Source organism: Phacochoerus africanus, chromosome 5 (genome assembly GCF_016906955.1).
Source record: "Phacochoerus africanus isolate WHEZ1 chromosome 5, ROS_Pafr_v1, whole genome shotgun sequence".
NCBI classification, from domain to species: domain Eukaryota; kingdom Metazoa; phylum Chordata; class Mammalia; order Artiodactyla; family Suidae; genus Phacochoerus; species Phacochoerus africanus.
This window is the reverse complement of record NC_062548.1, coordinates 114,636,421-114,656,380: the sequence shown is the minus strand read 5'-3', so window position 1 is coordinate 114,656,380 and position 19,960 is coordinate 114,636,421. Positions and strand designations below refer to the sequence as shown.

At 39.9% G+C, this 19,960-nt stretch overlaps 1 protein-coding gene across 3 annotated transcripts in view; it reads left to right on the top strand.

The window, feature by feature from the left end:
• The window catches only part of CLIP4 (CAP-Gly domain containing linker protein family member 4), a 71,968-nt gene that overhangs the window by 25,987 nt on the left and 26,021 nt on the right, over positions 1–19,960 (top strand). For 2 of the 3 annotated variants that reach the window (XM_047782349.1, XM_047782348.1), the window contains exons 8-11: positions 1,874–2,009; positions 8,676–8,816; positions 14,565–14,654; positions 16,128–16,271. In XM_047782349.1, coding sequence (XP_047638305.1) covers positions 1,874–2,009; positions 8,676–8,816; positions 14,565–14,654; positions 16,128–16,271 — 511 coding nt within the window. The remainder of the gene's footprint in view (positions 1–1,873; positions 2,010–8,675; positions 8,817–14,564; positions 14,655–16,127; positions 16,272–19,960) is intronic. The other variant, XM_047782350.1, reaches the window with a different exon arrangement.

Genomic DNA, 19,960 nt, shown 5'->3' with positions numbered 1-19,960 from the left:
CACTTTTATATTCTAGAGGATTTTGTGTGGGGCTAGTATTTTTTTTCCCTTAAATTCTTTTTTTTTTTTCACTTTTTTAGGGCTGCGCTCATGGTTCCTAGGCTGGGGGTCTAATTGGAGCTATAGCTGCCGACCTACGCTACAGCTACAGCAATGCCAGATCTGAGCCATGTCTGTGACTTACACCACAGCTCACAGCAATGCCAGATCCTTAACCCACAAAGCCAGGGATTGAACCTGTAACCTCATGGTTCCTAGTCGGATTTCTGATACACCCCAATGGGAACACCTCCCTTGAATTCTTTGGTAAAATTCACCAGTGAGGCCATACAGGTCTGGAGGGTGACTTTTTTTTTTTTTTTTTTGGTGTGTGTGTGGAAGATTTTTAACTGCAAGTTCAATTCAGATGTGAACTTTGACATTTTATGTCATTCAAGGAATAGGAACATTTTATCTTATCTGTCAAATTTGTAGGCACAGAGTTATTCATAGTATTTTCTTACTATGTCTTTAAATGACTGAGGCAATTTGATAATGTATCTCTATCATCCATGATGTTTATAATTTGTATCTTCTCTTTTTCCTCTTTGGTCTCCAGCTAAAAGCTTATTTATCCTTCCAAAGAACTAGTTTTTGGTTTCATTGATTTTTTTTTCTTTTGCTTTTCTGTTCTTAATTTCTTATCTTTATTATTTCTCTTTTTGCTTGCTTTGGGTCTTCACTTTATAGTTGCAGAAGGTGGAAGTTTATATCATTGACTTAAGACTTTTTTTTTCTTTTGGTCTTTTTTAGGGCCGCACTTGCGGCATTTGGAGGTTCCCAGGCTAGGGGTCTAATTGGAGCTGTTGCTACCGGCCTATGCCACAGCTACAGCAGTGCCATGACAGGAACTCCTTTGAGACCTGTTCTGATACAAGCATTTTATTGCTGTAAATTTCCTTCTAAGTACTGCTTTTGCTGCATCCCACAACTTTTGCATATTCTGTTATAATTTTAATTCAATTAAAAATATGTTATGATATCCCTCATGATTTTCCTCTTTTACCATGAGTTATTTAGAAGTATATTGTTTATGAGACACCAACATCAAATGCTTTCACTGACATGTGGAATCTGAAAAAAGGACAGACTGAACTTCTTTGCAGAACAGATGCTGACTCACAGACATTGAAAAACTTATGGTCTCCGGAGGAGGAGACAGTTTGGGGGGGTGGGGGGATGTGCCTGGGCTGTGGGATGGAAATCCTGTAAAATTGGATTGTTATGATCATTATACAACTACAGAGGTGATAAATTCATTTGAGTAATAAAAAAAGTATATTGTTTAATTTTCAAGTATTTACATATTTTTCCATATTTTTGTAAGTGATTTCTGGTTTAATTCCATTATGGTCTAGGTACATGTTGTGTATGATTTTTAGTATTTTGCATTTGTATTCTGCTGCTTTGGATGGAATGTTTTATAAACATCAAGTCAAATTGACTTATAGCTGGTCTTAGGTCTCAGTTTTTCTATATCCTTACTGGGTCTCTGCCTACTTGGCCTATTGATAATGGGGAGAGAGGTATGCTGAGGTCTCCAACAGTGATTGTGGATTTGTCCATTTCTCTTTTTAGTTCTATCAGTTTTCACTACATATATTTTGGAGCTTAGTTGTTAGGTGCATGGAGACTTAGGATTCTCTTGCCTTCTCGATTTATGACTCTTTTTATCATTATTTAATGTCTCTTTTTATCCCTGGAAATATTTTCTTGTTTTGAAATCTACTTTTAGAGAATGTTTTTGAAAGACTTCCATGACAAAGTTGCAAGAGGAGGACATTTTGAATTGCTAGTCATACTCAAAAGTTACTGTGATTTATATTTTCTTTAGGTTGGAACATTAAGATTTTGTGGAACAACTGAATTTGCAAATGGGCAATGGGCTGGCATTGAGTTGGATGAACCAGAAGGAAAAAACAATGGAAGTGTTGGCAAAGTCCAGTACTTTAAATGTGCCCCCAAATATGGTAAGGTAGATACTGTCTAATTTCATGAGAATTAATTTAAATTAAAAATTTTACTATTATTTTAAAATAAGACTTTTCCCCTGGTCGCTTATGTACTAAAAGAAGGGACTGCCCTTTTTCTTACTGTGAGCAGTATTTTGGTTGGGAGTGGTGGGTGTCTTATTGGTAGTACACCCAGCTCTATAGATCTTCCTAAGTCCTGCTTATTGGGGTGTCATGACTGAAGGAGGGATTTTATTCTTTGTTACTAAAATACAGAGCTGGAGGTTGAAAAACATGAAAAATTGGAAAAGCAAGTGAAGCCAACTTCATCGCTATGCTCCTCAGCTGGGGTGATGATTTCCAACAAATGTTTGTTTAATTTTATAGTCTCTTCTACACACACACACACACACACACACACACACACACACACACACACACGCCCACACCCTCATATACCCTGACACTTGATTTCAATTTGCTTTTGTCACTTACTGTGTTGTGACTATTTCCTTGCTGTGAAGTATTTTCATAGAACATTAGTTTCCCTGGTTGCACAGTATTTCATCTTGTAGCTCAACAGTGTGGTGTCACGTTGGAGAGTGTGGACTTTGGAGTCTGAATGCTTGGGTCTGAATCAGCTGCTCTACCTACCAGCTATGGGACCTTCTTTCTCTTCTTGTACCTCAGTTTTCTTTTATAAAATGAGGATAACAATTCATGTGAGAATTAAATGCGTTGATAAATTTATAAATCACCTAGAATAGTGCTTGGTTCCCTGTAAACACCCCCAAAATGTTAGCTATTTGCCAGCTGTTATAAATTTATCAAAATCACCAGTTTCCTTTTGTCATACACTTAAGATGGAGCCTCATTTTGGGGTCTGTTATTAAGAGTTTTGTTTATAAAAAATGCCCATTACATTGTTGCCGTGGCTGTGGCATAGGCTGGTAGCTGTAGCTCCGATTCGACCCCTGGACTGGGAGCTTCCATATGCTGCATCTGTGGCTAGTGTTTCGACTATCATCACAATTTAAAGTAGTGTTTAAACTGGTAAGGGTTTTTAAAAAAATAAACATATATTTAAGATATTAAGCCTTTATATTTATTACAGTTATTTCACCTAGTTTGTCATTTGCCTTTGAACTTAATTTGCAGTGTTTTTAGACATACAGTTTCATGCAGCTAAAAGACTTTTATAATTTCTTGTAATTGCTTTTATGCTAAAGCAGATATTTCTTCCTAACATGATGATTAGTTATAGGTTATGCATTTTATTCTTTTGAATGTTTTAATTTTAAATACTGTATTACTTATTAACTTGGAGTTTATTTGTGCAAGATTAAGAATTTAATTTTAATTTTCCTCTATTAGCTACTTTTGGCAACTGTCAAGCAGACTAAGGGCAAGATCAGAAACCATTAGCAACAACAGAGAGAGCAGATGTAAATCAGAGCCCTGGGAAGTGCTTAGATTGTAACAGAATGCATGTGGCCTCCCAAATCCCATCATCCCAAGGAGAGGCATGCTTGATTAGGACAAAGCTGGACACTCAAGGACCCTGCCTCCATCCCCCTTTACATACTTAAAGGCAAGTTGGGGGGCAAGGATCATTGTTGGCTTATATGAAAACAGAAATAGCTCTTCCTTGGTGGTCTGAGGCAGGTCTTTGCTAAACTAGCCAAGGTGGGGGGGCAGCAGAGGTGGGGAACCCCCTGATTAAGCAGAAGCCAAAGACTTTGTCTTGTCTCAGCAGCATTTTTTGGTTTTTATTTTTTTCCCTCTCTTTAAATCTGTCATTTTTCCTTTGGCTTGTTGTGCTTCCTTTATTATGAAGTAAGTTCTTATAAATGCTATAGTCTGTTTCAGGATTGTTTTGTTCCACTAGTTAGTTAGTTCTAGCACACATTAGATTTTTTTTTTTTTGCCATTTTTTGGGCCGCTCCCGCGGCATATGGAGGTTCCCAGGCTAGGGGTCGAATCGGAGCCATAGCCACTGGCCTACGCCAGAGCCACAGCAACGCAGGATCCGAGCCACTTCTGCGACCTACACCACAGCTCATGGCAACGCTGGATTGTTAACCCACTGAGCAAGGGCAGGGATCGAACCCGCAACCTCATGGTTCCTAGTCGGATTCGTTAACCACTGCGCCACGATGGGAACTCCCAGATTTTTTTTTTTAATTATAGAAGTTTTGTAATAATTTAAAAAATGTTTTTTTTAACAGCAGTTTTAGGTTCATAGCAAAATTGAGAGGGAGGTACAAAGATTTCCTGTGTACCTCCTGCCCTATACATGCATAGTGTCTCCTTTTATCAACATCCCTTCACCAGAGGGTACATTTCTTACAATTGATTAACCTACATGGACGCATCATAATCACTCAAAGTCCATAGTTTGCCTTAGGGTTCACTCTTTGGGTTGTGTATTCTCTAGGGGTAGACAAATGAGTAATGGTGTGCATCCATCATTATACTATCATACCGAGTATTTTCATTGCCCTAAAAATCCTCTGTGCTCCACCTTGTCATCCCTCTCCACCTTGGCCCCTGACAGACATTGATCATTTTAGTGTCTCCATAGTTATTATGCCTTTTCCGTAATGTCATATAGCTGGAATCATACAGTATATAGCCTTTTAAGATTGGCTTCTTTCACTTAGTAATTTGCGTTTAAGTTTCCACCATGTATTTTCATGGCTTGATAGATCATGTCTTTTTAACACTATTTGGTAGTGTATTCAATACTTGTTGTCTGGAGGTATCACAATTTTTCCATTCACCTACTAAAAGATATCTTGTTTTGGCAATTATGAAAATTTTATAATAATTTCTAATATTTGGTAATACTATTTTTATGTCTTTTAATAATTACCAAAGTGAATACATGTACCTAGTTTAGTAAGTCAAGTTTTATTGTAAGATTTATTAAAAACAACAACTAAACCCTCCTCTGGCTTTCCCTTCCTGACCCCAAGTCCTGCTCTTTATTTTTTTTTAATTTTTTTAAAATTTTATTTATTTTTTTAAATTACTCAAATGAATTTCTCACATCTGTAGTTGTATAATGATCATAACAATCTGATCTCACAGGATTTCCATCCCACAGCCCAAGCACATCCCCCCACCCCCCAAACTGTCTCCTCCTCCGGAGACCATAAGTTTTTCAATGTCTGTGAGTCAGCATCTGTTCTGCAAAGAAGTTCAGTCTGTCCTTTTTTCAGATTCCACATGTCAGTGAAAGCATTTGATGTTGGTGTCTCATTGTATGGCTGACTTCACTTAGCATGGTAGTTTCTAGGTCCATCCATGTTGCAAAAAATGCTGGTATTTTGTTCTTTTTTAATGGCTGAGTAATATTCCATTGTGTATATGTACCACATCTTCTTGATCCACTCTTCTGTTGATGGACATTTAGGTTGTTTCCATGTTTTGGCTATTGTAATGAACATTGGAGTACATGTGTCTTTGCGAGTCGTGGTTTTCTCTGGGTAGATGCCCAGGAGTGGGATTGCTGGATCAAATGGTAGTTCTATGTTTAGTTTTCTGAGGAATCTCCATACTGCTTTCCAAAGTGGTTGCAGCAATTTACAATCCCACCAACAGTATGCTAGTGTTCCTTTTTCTCCACACCCTCTCCAGCACTTTTTGTGTGTAGACTTTTTGATGTTGGCCATTCTGGCTGGTGTAAGGTGGTACCTCAGAGTGGTTTTGCCAAGTCCTGCTCTTTAGAGGCAAGAACTTTTTTGACTTCTTTAGCCATATCTTCTGTTTATATTCACATTTAAAATAATGTATCTATATGAATATTTCCAACTTTAGACATCTATCAACGTCATAATATGAAGAGAAAGATTTGGCATTCTTACTATTCTAAGTCAGTTTTTTTCCTTGCTTTACCTCTTTGTTTTGGTGGAGCACATCCTTCAGTAGCTTTTTGACAAAGGACTCATGGGAAGTAAATTTTTGAGACCTTCCATCCCAGAAATACGTTTATTTCCACCCTTATACTTTATATGATAGCTTAGTGGGATGAGTGTTAGGCTAGAATTCATACTCTCTCAGTATTTTGAGGGTGATATTCTATTGTCTAATGCAATTTGGCAAACTTTTTCTGTAAAGGGCCAGGTAGTAAATGTTTTAGGCTTTATGAGTCGTACAATCTCTTGTTGCAATTAGTCAGCCCTCCTGTTGTAATGAATAAGCAGTCATGAACAGTATATAAACAGTGGGTGTGGCTGTGTTCCAACAGAATACTACAAAAATAGGTGCTAGATATGACTCTGGGGCCATCATTTGCCAACTGTTATCCTGAGCTTCCATTGTTGCTGTCTAGAAGTTTCAAAGTCAGTCTTTCTTCTGCTTTTTTGACCTTTTCCCTACTTCTGGGAGCTTTTTTGGAAGTCTTAGTGTCTTTTCTCTTTTTTTATCGTTTTTTTTTTTTCTACAGAGTTTATACCATTTTTATTCCTTAAAATTTTAGTGGCATTTTGGGAGGAGTTAAACAAAATGGATCATGTTTATCTAGAAATGTATTTCTCTTCTGTTTAAAAATAATTCTTCCTTATGTATTTAGTTTTAGTTAAGCCTTATAATTATATGTCAAGATCTGAGGAGAGTCCCATCAGTACTTGATTCTGAACAAGAGAATCATGAGATTCTGAACAAGAGGGTTAGTCCATACATGGTGCATATTTTGAGCTTTGATTGTATCCAGTCATTGCTTTAAATTTAGTTTTAATTTTTAGTTAACCAAATGATTTAATTAAAAAAACAAGGAGAATGAGAGCTATAGAGTTCATTCATTGAACAACATTATTGTGGCGTTAATGACACAAATTTGAAAAATAATTCATACCTGATTGTTCTCATGTTTTGGTTTTTGATTTTTTTATAATCTTTCCTATATCCACACTTAGAACTTTTCACAGATATAATATAATCAGACATACAACTCAGTTTTTTTCCTGGATTTACTTTTCGTTTTTTTAATATTTTTATATAGCCTTTATTGTTTTACTTATTAATAGTGATATAATAGTTAATACATATAAATACAAGATTTATTCTATTGTCAAATAATTGTTTTCTCCTACTTATAATATTGCAATGAAGATGGATTTAGGATTCAGTCTTTTCCCCCTGTTGGGAACATTTTCTCCTAATTAATTTCCAAAAGTGCGATTAGGTCATAATAGCAAACTAGAAGTTATTTTCACTCTTGAACTCTGTCTTCTCCGTATAATATACAAATGTAACCTTGTTCACCCCACTTAAGTATTTCCTGATAATTAATGCATAAAGTAGATGAGGCCTGAATTTTTGCCTTCCAGTAAGATTTTACAAATTTGTATCCCACAGTATAAAATAATTTATTTCTTCAAACCCTTGGCAACACTGAATGTAATCATCAAGCTTGGTGCATGTGTGTGTGTGTGCGCGCGCGCATGTGTATTTGGCAAGGAAAAGAATTTAGAGAAAAAATAGAAAGTCAAAGAACATCTGATAGGCAGGAGACAGAAGGGAGGAAATATTGTGGATAAGTCCAAAGAGCTACGAAAATTGGGATGAAGTATCATAGAATCCGAGGGAGGAAAGAATTTCAAGATTAGCAGAAAAGCAGTGTAATATACACTTGTTAGCTATAAACAAAGCACTGGCTTTTTGTCGTCTTGAGCATTTCAACAAACTTATTTTAAAATAAGTTGTGTTAAGGTATTACACTTCAGTCATAATGTGTCTTTTTAAGGCTGGGTGTAAAGCCTAAGTGGAAGTGTGCAATATATATGTTATGATTTTATTTTTTTCTGCTTAAATGTCTTAGCCAAATACTCTTGGTATTTATAGTCCATATTCACTATTTCTAATGTCTATGTGTGTTTATTTATACTGGAATTATATGCCTGGATAAACTTCTTTTTTAATGGAATTTCATACTCCGAGCTGCAGCAAATAGGCAACCCCTCCCCTGCCCCATATGCTTCCCCTCCTGAACAGACACTCTATTGTTTCTTTTTTTTTTAATTAAAAAAAATTTTGTAGGTTCTATTGTATCATCTTTATTAGATTCCACATATTGACACTGTATTGTTTCTGATTGTCAGGAGCTGAGGCCTAGGCCTTGGGGAAGATTATATTTTATACTCAAAAAGATTGTTTTATATCCCTACTGTAATTAGGTACATTGGGGGATGCCGAGATGAGTAAGATTGAATTTTGTCTTCTGAAATCTGGAAGAGACAGATAAAACATGGACATAAAAAGCTATAATGTGGGGAAAAAATATGTCCTAAGGAGCTGTAGATAAAAAGTGACATGGAAGAATAGTTTTTATACTATATAGTGCACTATTATTTGCCAGTCGCTTAGTCAGAAATAATTGTAATGAAAGCTCCTACTTCTATCCATTTCTCTTTCCCCTGAATTTCAATCAGTGCCTGATTATGTTACGTGCTTCTTAAGTCATTGTGTGTATTGTTACTCTTGACAACTAGAGTATAAACTCTCTGAGGACAAGAACTACGTCTTGTTTTTCCTCTCTGTCACTACATGACACCTAATAGATACTAGGTGAAGAGTGCAAAAGAGCTTAAAGATTTATATTACTGAATGGTTGTCCTTGTCACTTTGTTTGAAATGCTTTTAATTGCTTAACACTAACCGAACTTCTGCCTTCTCCTTTAGGAATTTTTGCACCTCTTTCAAAGATTAGTAAAGCCAAAGATCGAAAGAAGAATATAGCACACACTCCCTCTGCAAAAGCGGGACCTCTCGTCAGGTCCCAGAAAATTGATGTGGCTCATGTGACATCGAAAATAAATACTGGTAGGTCAAATGAGAAAGTTAGATACCTTCTTCGCATTTTAATTTTATTTGTGGAATCTTTCTATTTAAACTGCTTCGCACTTATCGGTGGGCTGCCTGTGAAACCTGAATTTCATAAAGCCTGGTTTAGATTTTAATTCCTGACAACAGTATTTCAGATTCGTACCTTCCTTTTTCCCCTTCTCTCTCTGTACCTTTATCACCCTCTAATCTGACCTCAAAGCTAGATTAACACCTCAGATAAATACTTACACAGGACAACTAGCTTTATGTATCTCACCTATTCAAGAATGTTAGCAACTTTATCAGAAAAAGTCCAGCCTCTTGAAACTGGCCGCCAGAGTCGCTTCTCTGATGGGGTCTCTCACTGCTTCATGCTCGAGCTGTGCTGTGTCAAGTCTCACTGTCTTTGTGTATGTTGCCCTCACTCCTCCCTTCATACTTTGTCTCATCCTCTCTCAGGGCAATCCTGAACGTCTGTCTTTTGAGGGCCGAGCCATGGCCCACCTCTTTACCTCTTACTCACATCCTGTTTCTCCACGAACTCCTCCCAGTGACCCCAGCTCATTTTGATCTCTGCATCCTCTGACTTCATATTCTCTCTTACCCATATCACCCGGTTGCTATTTGTTATCTTGGGTTTTGTCCTCTGATTGCTTTATTTGGGCAGATCTTTAATTCTGTTAGCAAAATCTCAAAGTTTAAAGGTACTGTGAGAGTATTTTGTACTTTTGTATTCACTGTAGCACATAGCGCAAAATAGGTGTTTGATGAATACTTGCTCACGTATCGAGACCTGAAGCAGGAAGGTTTTCTACCATTATGAAAGGGTTTTGTCCAAGAACTTGGTTAGCCTTTCTACACTGTTCCATTGGCCTGTTTGAATATCCTTGGATCAATATTGCACTTCATAATTACTATGTTTTTGTTTTGTTTTTTTTTAAATGTATGTATTTTTCGGCCACACTCATGGCACGCAGAGGCTCTCAGGCCTAAGAGCAAACCTGAGCCACAGCAGTGACAGTGCCAAATCCTTAACTGTCACCAGGGAACTCTTGCAAAATAAATCTTTAGATCTAGTAGAGGAAAGCTTCCTACCTTATTCTTGAATAGTATCTTTCCTGTTTGGCTTATATAAATCATACTTCCATATAAATTTTAAAATAAGCTGTTAAGTTTCTTTAAAAAAAAATCTGTTGAGAGAAGAGTGGAGAGTTGAACAAAATAGGTGAAGAGGATTGAGATACACCAACTTCTAGCTGTAAGATCCTTTACAGTGATAGACTGTACAGCAGAGGGAATACAGTCAATAATATTGTAATAACTTTGTAGTGACAGGTGGTAGCTAGACTTACTGTGATCAGTTCATAATGGCTATGGATGCTGAATCACTATGCTGTACACCTGAAACTAATATAATATTGTATGTCAACTAAAAAAATAAAGAAGGTGATAAATATATACCTAGGGTAAGAAAATATTATTTTGAAAGGACAAACTGGAATTACATCTCAAAAAAAGGGCTTTTCACAAAATTAAAGTTATTTTTGTTCCTTAAGAGAAAGTTAACTTCTAGACAAATAAACAAATAGTCAAAAAATAGGATTTTTTGAAGTTTTAATTGGTATTACACTTAAACCTTAAATCAATTTGAGAAGAACTGACATCTTTATAATATCCTGTCTTTTAATTATAAGCTGGGGATATTGCTTTATTTACTTAAGTCCTTTAAAAATATCTCAGTAAGCAGTACCTGCTGTGGCTCAGTGAGTTAAGAATCCAACTGCAGCCTCTCAGGTCACTGTGGAGGCTTGGGTTCAATCCCTGGTCTGCCACAGCAGATTAAAGGATCTGGCATTGCCACAGCTGAGCCATAGGTCACAGCTACGGCTCAGGTTCAATCCCTGGCTTGAGAGCTTCCATATGCCGCAGGTGCAGCTATTAAAAAAAAAAAAAAAAACACTCAGTAAAATTTTATAATGTTCTCTATAGATATTTTGTACTTGTTTTATTAGCTCTATTCCCAGGTACTTTATCCTTTTGATGCTCTTGTAAATGGTATCCTTTTAACCTTAAACCCAGAAGCACACAGCAGATACGGAAAGAAAGCTCAAAGAGAAGCCCTTTATTTTTGGTCTGAGGAGCAGAAAAGGGGTCTCTTACTAGATAGAAAGTGGAAGAAATCCCGTTTCCTTTTTTTTTTTTTTTTGTCTTTTGCTGTTGTTGTTATTGCTGTTGTTGTTGTTGTTGCTATTTCTTGGGCCGCTCCCGCGGCATATGGAGGTTCCCAGGCTAGGGGTTGAATCGGAGCTGTAGCCACCAGCCTACGCCAGAGCCACAGCAACGCGGGATCCGAGCCGCGTCTGCAACCTTCACCACAGCTCACAGCAACGCCGGATCGTTAACCCACTAAGCAAGGGCAGGGACCGAACCCGCAACCCCATGGTTCCTAGTCGGATTCGTTAACCACTGCGCCACGACGGGAACTCCCCGTTTCCTTTTTTGATTACTTTGGCTCTTCCCCTACCCCCAGTCCCTAGGCAGCCCCGCATGCTGTAATAGCGGCAGGGCTGGCCAGGCACCTAAACCCCACGGGAAGGGAACCTTTATCTCTGGCCGCAGAAACTATGGTCCCAAGAACATGGATAGAATCATCATTCATTTTCCTTCTCTTTTCTCACTGCTTGACCCCATAGGTAGAGTCAGTATCAAAAGATTATACGACAGAGAAGGGAAATGAAAGCCTAGGCATCCTTCCCAGAATATCAGCAAGGAGTGCCCCTGGGAAGAGGAAAATGTCAGGGAGACCATGGTGAGAGGGAGCTCAAGAAAGTGACGTCAGAAGGGTGGGCTTACTCCCAGGTTAGGGTCTCCCGCACAGACCACTGCCCAGTTCTCAGCCTGACCGCTGGGTGGCACAACACAGGAGACAGGGCCCAAATAGGCTTTGGCAACTGTCCCCATAGGCTTTGTGATGTTGGAACCACAGTCACAGAAGGTAGGTAGGGACTTCCAGCCTGAACCGAACTGCCTGCTAACTGTTGAGTGCCTGCTCAAACAGAACAAAACTAATCAACATTCTCCGTAGGACTGAAATAAGATCCGGAGTCCTGTGAAGGGAATAGTCATAATGTACAGGAAACAATCCAAAATTACTCCAAATAGGAAAAACCAGGAAAATCTTGACATCTCTCAAGGAAAAAGACACAGTCAAAAGATACCCGCCCTGAGATGACACAGATGTTTATCAGATAAAGATTTTCAATGAGTGTATTATAACCCTCTAAGAATTAAGGATGAACAACTCTTGAGACAAATGGAAAATTTTGGCAGAGACATGAAGATATGAAAAAGAACCAAATGATGCTTGTGCACACACGCATATGCGCGCACACGCGCACACACACACACACACACACACACACACACAACTGAGGTCATCTGAGATCAGTGGATTGTACCACTGTCAGTATCCTACTTGTGTTATTATGCTATAGTTTTGTAAAACATCGCCTTTGGGGGAAACTGGGCAAAATGTACAAAGGATCTCCCAATACTGCTTTTTACCACTGCCTGTGAATCTCTAGTTATCTCAAAAAATTCAAATTAAAGACTCAAATGGATACTTTATACCTGGAGAATATAACTGAAAATAAGAAGTTTCCTCCGTGGGCTGCATTCACCAAGTCTCTCTCACCCAGCCCTCCATCCGGTTTCTGCTCTTGTGCTTCTGTCCTCCCTCCTGGCCAGTCTCTTCCTCGTCTAGTTTCCTTCCAGACCTCGATGTCCAGTAATGTTATCCACCTGCGACTCTTCATTCCAGCCCTTCTTTTCAAAGCCCCTTAGAAGCTTGTTCCTCACTGAAGGGCCACAGTTCCTTAGTTGGCACTGTCCTCCCCTAAGATTTTACTGTGACCCATCTTACTTCTCCCGCGTCCCCAAGCCAAGCTACTCCTCCTTCTTTGACCTTATCTTTAAGGCTTTTTTTTTTTCTTTTTGTCCATTCACAGTGCTTACCCTCAGTTCATTCTGACCATATTCTCTGAGAGAAGTCTATCTCAAGACCCCTATTAGAATGTGATCTTTTAAAAAAATACTTTGATATATTCTTTGCCATTGTGGTTCATTACAGGATACTGAATATAGTTCTCTGTGCTGTACAGTAGGACCTCGTTGTTTATCCATTGCATCTGTTAATCTCAGAGTCCCAATCCTTCCTTTTTCTTTACACCTTCTCCAGCAGTTGTTATTTGTAGACTTTTTAAGGATGGCCATTCTGATCTATGTGAAGTGGTCCCTCCTTGTCATTTGATTTGCATTTCTCTCATAATCAGTGACGATGAACTGGAATCTGATGGTCTCGATGAGACATTAATTTATCTTTATAGCCGTGATTATTGTCTCCTCTTTCTATGCTAGCGCTTGTATCAAACATGTCTTCATGTTTTAGTTATTCATGTCTTTTTTTTTTTTTTTTTGTCTTTTTGCTATTTCTTGGGCCGCTCCCGCGGCATATGGAGGTTCCCAGGCTAGGGGTCAAATCGGAGCTGTAGCCACCGGCCTATGCCAGAGCCACAGCAACGCGGGATCCGAGCCGCGTCTGCAACCTACACCACAGCTCACAGCAACGCCAGATCGTTAACCCACTGAGCAAGGGCAGGGACCGAACCCGCAACCCCATGGTTCCTAGTCGGATTCGTTAACCACTGCGCCACGACGGGAACTCCTAGTTATTCATGTCTTTACACCACACCAAATTGAAAAGATCTTCCTTTAGGGCTGGGACCATGGCTTGTGTCGTTTATGACACTCAGAGTGCCAAGCTCAGCTCTTCCCCCCAAATGCTTTGTGAGTAGAATTAGAATGGATGTTTGATGGAATTCAACACTGAGTGTAGTCCATTAGGCTTCTTATTGAAATAGTTTGGTTCTGTAGAATTGAAACAGAGGTCCTAATAAAGTAGAATATTATTCATGAACTCCTTTCTTTCTTTCTGTTTTTTTTTTTTTTTTGTCAGAGTAGGCTCTAGTGAGAGTTGGGGCGGTTATTTTCAGAATACCAGTGACAGAGAGGTATTACTGTCTGACTCTCACTTAAGTGAATAATTGCTGTAATGATTTGCACAAGTTTTTACTTGTCCAGTGTTCACTATCTACATAGGCAGTCTTCTATAATGAATTTGCCTGCACACACCAGTGAAACCATCAGTTTTTTGCACGTCTTAGCAAGTATGCAGCTGTCATAGCTGTATTAGGTTTGCTTTACCTGCTGGAATTGTGCAAACACACTATTGGGTTCATTAAGTATCAGACAGATAGATAGCTGTGTTTTAAATGCTTTATGTTATTTTGAGTTCCTCGGTGGATTTTTATTAGCACCATGCTCTAACCAGCTGAGCTAACTGACCATGTCTTAGTTGATTTTAAAATAGGTTTAAAAGATACTTTACAGGCCTGGGAACTTCCATGTACCATGGGTATAGCCAAAAAAAAAAAAAAAGAAGATATTTGAGTAATATTGCAGAAATTGGGGATTTCAGATGGGGTAGGAATACATTATTTTCTTTTTCCTTTAAATAATGAAATATTGGCCCCTCCCATATGTGAATTTATTACCCAACATGTTTTTAGAAGTGGATAAGATTTAGATAATGAGGGATGCCCGTACTTTTAAAAAACAAATACATTTTTATGTTTGACATTAAACAAAATTCTTTCTTGCTGAAAGTGTTTTGTTTCTGTGTCCTAGGATTAATGACTTCAAAAAAAGATAGTACTTCAGAATCAACACTTTCATTGCCTCCTGGTGAAGAATTGAAAACTGGAACAGAGAAAGATGGTATATAATTTATAACTTTTGTTCTCAAAATTTAATCTACTGGTAGAACTTCGAAGGAGTATAGTTAGGGCAGTTATTTTCAGAATACCAGTGACTGAGAGGTATTACTCTCTGACTCTCACTTAAGTGAATAATTGCTGTAATGATTTGCACAAGTTTTTACTTGTCCAATGTTCACTATCTACATAGGCAGTCTTCTATAGTGAATTTGCCTGCACACACCAGTGAAACCACCAGTTTTTTGGCTCAGAGGGTCAAGAACCAGACATAGTGTCCTTGAGGATGCAGGTTCAACCCCTGGCCTTGCTCAGTGGGTTAAGGATCCAGTGTTGCTGCAAACTGCAGTGTAGACCTGCCACTGCAGCTCCGATTCAGCCCCTAGTCCGGGAACTTCCATATGCCACAGATTCGGCCATAAAAAGAAATAGAATAGTGATATAGCTTATATTAGGCTAAATTTTAAAGTTTGAGGGTTTGGGATGGACATGCTATAAAAGTTGGTTGAGATGATTGTTGTACGCATGTAAATGTAATAAAATTCATTAAGTAATAAAAAAATAAAATTTGTAAGGAAAGAATCATTACAGTAAAAATTTACCCTTAAAAATCCCCTAAGCAACTCATAATAAGGTACATATATTTTTTCAATAAAATCTTTTGTTTTGATTCTTACATACACAACTAAATTAGAAAAGTATTGGACTAGGAGTTCCCACCATGGCTCAGTGGTTAACAAACCTGACTAGTATCCAGGGGGACATGGGTTTGATTCCAAGCCTTGCTCAGTGGGTTAAAGATCTGTCATTGCTGTGGTTGTGGCGTAGGCCTGCAGCTGTAGCTCCGATTTGACCCTCAGTCTGGAAACCTCCATAGGCCTCGGATGTGGCCCTACAAAGAAAAAAAGACCAAAAAAAAAAGTACTGAACTAGATTAAGAGAATAAAAGGAAATTCCATAGTGTAGGTGGCTAGATAAAAATATTTAAAGTTGTCTTTAGCTATCAAGTCATTGGGTGAATAGAGCATGAATAGAAAATTCAGAAGCATTCCTGCTTGCCTTTGGGTTAACACAAAACATGTTAATATTAAGTTTTTATGACCTTAAAACAATTAATAATGTTTTTATATAAATAAGATGTGATTCTATCAATGCATCTGAAGTAGAGGTGAGAGACCGTGGTGGTTGGACTCCAGAGAGCTGGTCGAAGTCAATCGCGTGGCAGCACTGCCCTGTGTAAGACTGTCATCAGATAGTGTGGATCCTTCGGATCCCTAAAGTCGCTTGGGTTATAAAACCTTGTGCATATGAACTATGGTATCTTTAGAAGAAGTCAGGCATTTAATTCAACACGGGAGAGTCTGCAATTGAGGAAGCTAAGTGGAGAGCTTCAGAAGGATTTCCCCGGAAAAGCCTCTCGTTGGTTCACTTGTCCTTGTCCTCCCTGTGACACGTTCTTTTCCTTCACCCGCTCTAGTTACCCTGCTGGGATCCGTCAGCAGCTCCTCCTCTGCATCTTCCTTGGAGCCCAAACAGAGCCAGCCCACGAAACTGAGTGCACGTGGCAATAACAAGAAGACAATGAGCAAAAGCCCTTCTGTCTCGTCTAGAGCCAGTGCTGGTATCTATGGCTTTTTCAACCAGGCTTTCTTGGTGTTTTTTATCTTGGTTTGTTTGTAAGTAGATTTGCTCTTTTTAAATGTGTAGAAGGAACCCTTTACTTCAGTCAGATTGAACTACTTGCCCTTCCCTGGCTCTCCCCACCCCGCCACCCCCACCCCTTGGTCAGCACCCTCGCATCTCTCTGCCTTTCTCCTCATGCTCTTGCTCTTTTCCTTGTCTGGACTGACTTCTTCTTTTCCTCATGTGTCTAAGGCTCCAGCCCCTGCAAGGTTCACATTAGAACTTTATGACTGATCCTCAGATACCTGGAAACTATACGGTCTGTTCTCTCTCTTTACTTACCTCTTTTCTAATCTAAACCTAATAATAATAACTAGTGTGCTAGGACATGTTATTTGCTATTTCAAGTACTATTAAAGGCATTTTATATACTTTATGTAAATAAACCTAAGGGGTAGGTACTGTAATGCTCACCCTCAGTTTATGAATGAGGGACCCGAGGCTTAGGGAGGTCTGGCATTGGAGAACCATGGCAGCTTCCAAGTGGCATCCCTGGGCTTCACCCACAGGTTGGTCTGATGTTTTTCTGCTGCTGCTGGGACCTGCCTCCATCCTGAGGACTTTCGCCCTTTCTCATGCTGCCCAGGGTCCCCAGACACCTCCTGGCCAGCTGGTAGAGAGCTGAACCACTGCCTCTCAGTACAAGTCCTGTCTGAGGCTGCTCCTGTGGTTTTGGGGACCACACTGTACCTTTAGCTCAGACAGAGCCTTTATCTTGTGGCTCCATACAGGACTTTACATTCATGTTCCTTTAACTTAATGTTCGAATTTTCGTCCCTCTGAGATTTGCATGTAGCTTTTCCACACACTTCCATGTCATCTTCTTATTTAAAAAGCATGCTTCTTCTATTTTTAGCCAAGTCATTGTTTACAACTGGGTAGGAGAGGTTGACAATGATAACCAGTTCTCTGTGAAACCTGCGTGCTGTCATTCAGCCCACCATTTCTTCGGTTAAGTGTAAGGCACAGGAAACAGTTTTTCTTGTTGAAATCAACATATATATATTGAATTTATGCAGTTTGCTTATTTGCCTGCACAGCAAACCTATCCAGAAAGGAAATGGAGCCATTGTGGGCATACCTTGTTTTTAATGAGCCTCATAATAATTACTAGATTCTTTTTCTGATACTTTTAATACTTATCCTGAACCATCATTTTATCATAGAAAATGTTCATGACAAGAGTTTTTTTTTTCTATTTAAGATACTTTATTATACGGGGGGAAAAACTCAAACAAATCCTTAGCAGAAACACTGACATAATAAACTTAAAAGTTGAGACTGGGAGTTCCTGCCATGGCTCAGCAGAAATGGATCTGACTGGCATTCATGAGGACGCAGGTTTAATCCCTGGCCTCTCTCAGTGGACTAAGGATCCGGCATTGCCATGAGCCGTGGTGCAGGTCGTAGATGCGGCTTGGATCTGGCGTTGCTGTGGCTGAGGTGTAGGCCGGCAGCTATACCTCCCATTCAGCCCCTAGCCTGGGAACCTCCATATGCCACGGGTGCAGCCCTAAAAAAAGAAAAAGGCAAAAAATAAAAATAAAGAAGTTGAGACTCTGAAAGTGGAGAACGTGGAAGTTTTGCTTGAATTGGTTACCGGGAATGTTTATTTTCTGAGTAGATTTCCCTTTCCCTGAAACTAGTTTCCCTTGAATGCTGTGAGGAACAGAGGAGAGTCCTTGCGGTGACGTCGCGGTTCTGTCTGTCCTCATTTTATTCACCTCTTAATAAGGCCGCCTTTATTTCGAATTTGGGCTTTTGATAGTGACTTGATTTTAACATTTGTGTGTGTGGGTACAGAATTGTCGTTTTCACCCCTCAAGTAAAGTAGTTCCAGTGTGCCTACATATTTAACCTTTTTTTTTTTCTTTTTGTAAATTGGGGGGTTGGTAGACTTAAATAATAGTGAAGATGAAGTGAGTTATCAATTCACGTGAGAAAGAGGATCTCTTTGAAGGGAGGGAGAGAGAATGGGAGACGTGTGAGAGAACGTCCCTGTGGGAGCCCCAGAGGCATCTCCTCTGGAGCGAGTGGCTGGCCCCGTCCCCTGTGGATCTGCGCGTGAGGGAGCCGCGGATGCCGAAGGCTGCCGTTATTGGGAAGTTGGGGCAAAGAATTCAGGAGAAAAAGGCCCAGAAAGAAGGGATTGAGGGAAGGGAGAGGGTGTGGAGGAAGCCTGTGAGCTCAGCCCCATTTTATCCCCTGTAGAACTTGCTCTCCTGGTCTGTCGTCTGCAAACAGCGTGGGGACGGGCGTGAGGGGTTCTGGTCACAGGGTCCGGGTTTTAAGCCAGGTGTGCCCCCTACTACCTGTGAACACCGTATCTTGGTTAATCCCTGAGTGTGCATCTGATCTATGGTTATAATTCTCAAGAAAAGCACTTTGTAAATTGTGAAGTGCTTGGGAAACCTAAGTTAGTTACCATGAGGGGCTAGGACTTTTCCGTACACACTGTATGCAGATCTTCTCCGTGGGTTTGTGGCTGTGGTTTTAATGTCTCTCTGTTGACAGTATCACTTACCCTCTATCCCACACCCTCTGCAGGGCTCCCTAGGCCTTCCCAGGTGACAGCCACTCGGATCTGTCACAGCCCACCTCGTCTCTGTTACAGTTGGATAGCTTTCTAGACAGCATCTCTCTAGGGCTTTTGATGTTCAATAGTGGCCTTTCAGGGTTTAGGTTTGAATCCAGGAGAGGAGGGAGTGGTTTTGCTGCTTCTTTTCTTTTTTCTTTTTCTTTCTTTCTTTTTCTTTTTTTTTTTTTTTTTAAGGGCCGTATCCATGGCATGTGGAAGTTCCCAGACTAGAGGTCAAATCAGAACTACAGCTGCCGGCCTACACCACAGCCACAGTGATGTGGGATCCAAGCTGCATCTGTTACCTACACCACAACTCACAGCAACACCAGATCCCCGACCCACTGAGCAAGGCCAGGATCGAACCTGCATCCTCATGGATACTAGTGGGATTGGTTTCTGTTGTGCCACAATGGGAACTCCCTGTTTCTAATAAGAAATCAATTTGGGGCAGTTGGACTCTTGCAGCAATTTCACTTTTGAGTGCATTTCTTTTTTTTTTTTTTTTTTGTCTTTTGTCTTTTTGCTATTTCTTGGGCCGCTCCAGTGGCATATGGAGGTTCCCCGGCTAGGGGTCTAATCGGAGCTGCAGCCACCGGCCTACACCAGAGCCACAGCAACATGGGATCCGAGCCGCGTCTGCAACCTACACCACAGCTCACGGCAACGCCGGATCGTTAACCCACTGAGCAAGGGCAGGGACCGAACCCGAAACCTCATGGTTCTTAGTCGGATTCGTTAACCACTGCGCCACGACGGGAACTCCTGAGTGCATTTCTATATGTACCGTTTACTCTGAGCCCCACTGACCTACTATGATTCTAGCATTTTACTATAACAGGAATTGGCAGCCCATGGGCCCAATCCAACCTATCACCTATTTTTGTAAATGAAGTTTTATTGGAACACGTGCCCCTTTTGTCTCTGTCTGCTGTTGAGTGGTTGTGACAGAGTAGTATGGCTTGCAAAGCCTAGAAGATTTACTCTGTAGTCCTTGACAGAAAAGATGTGCTGACCTCTGTTCTAGCAGAGGATGCCCCCAGGAGGTC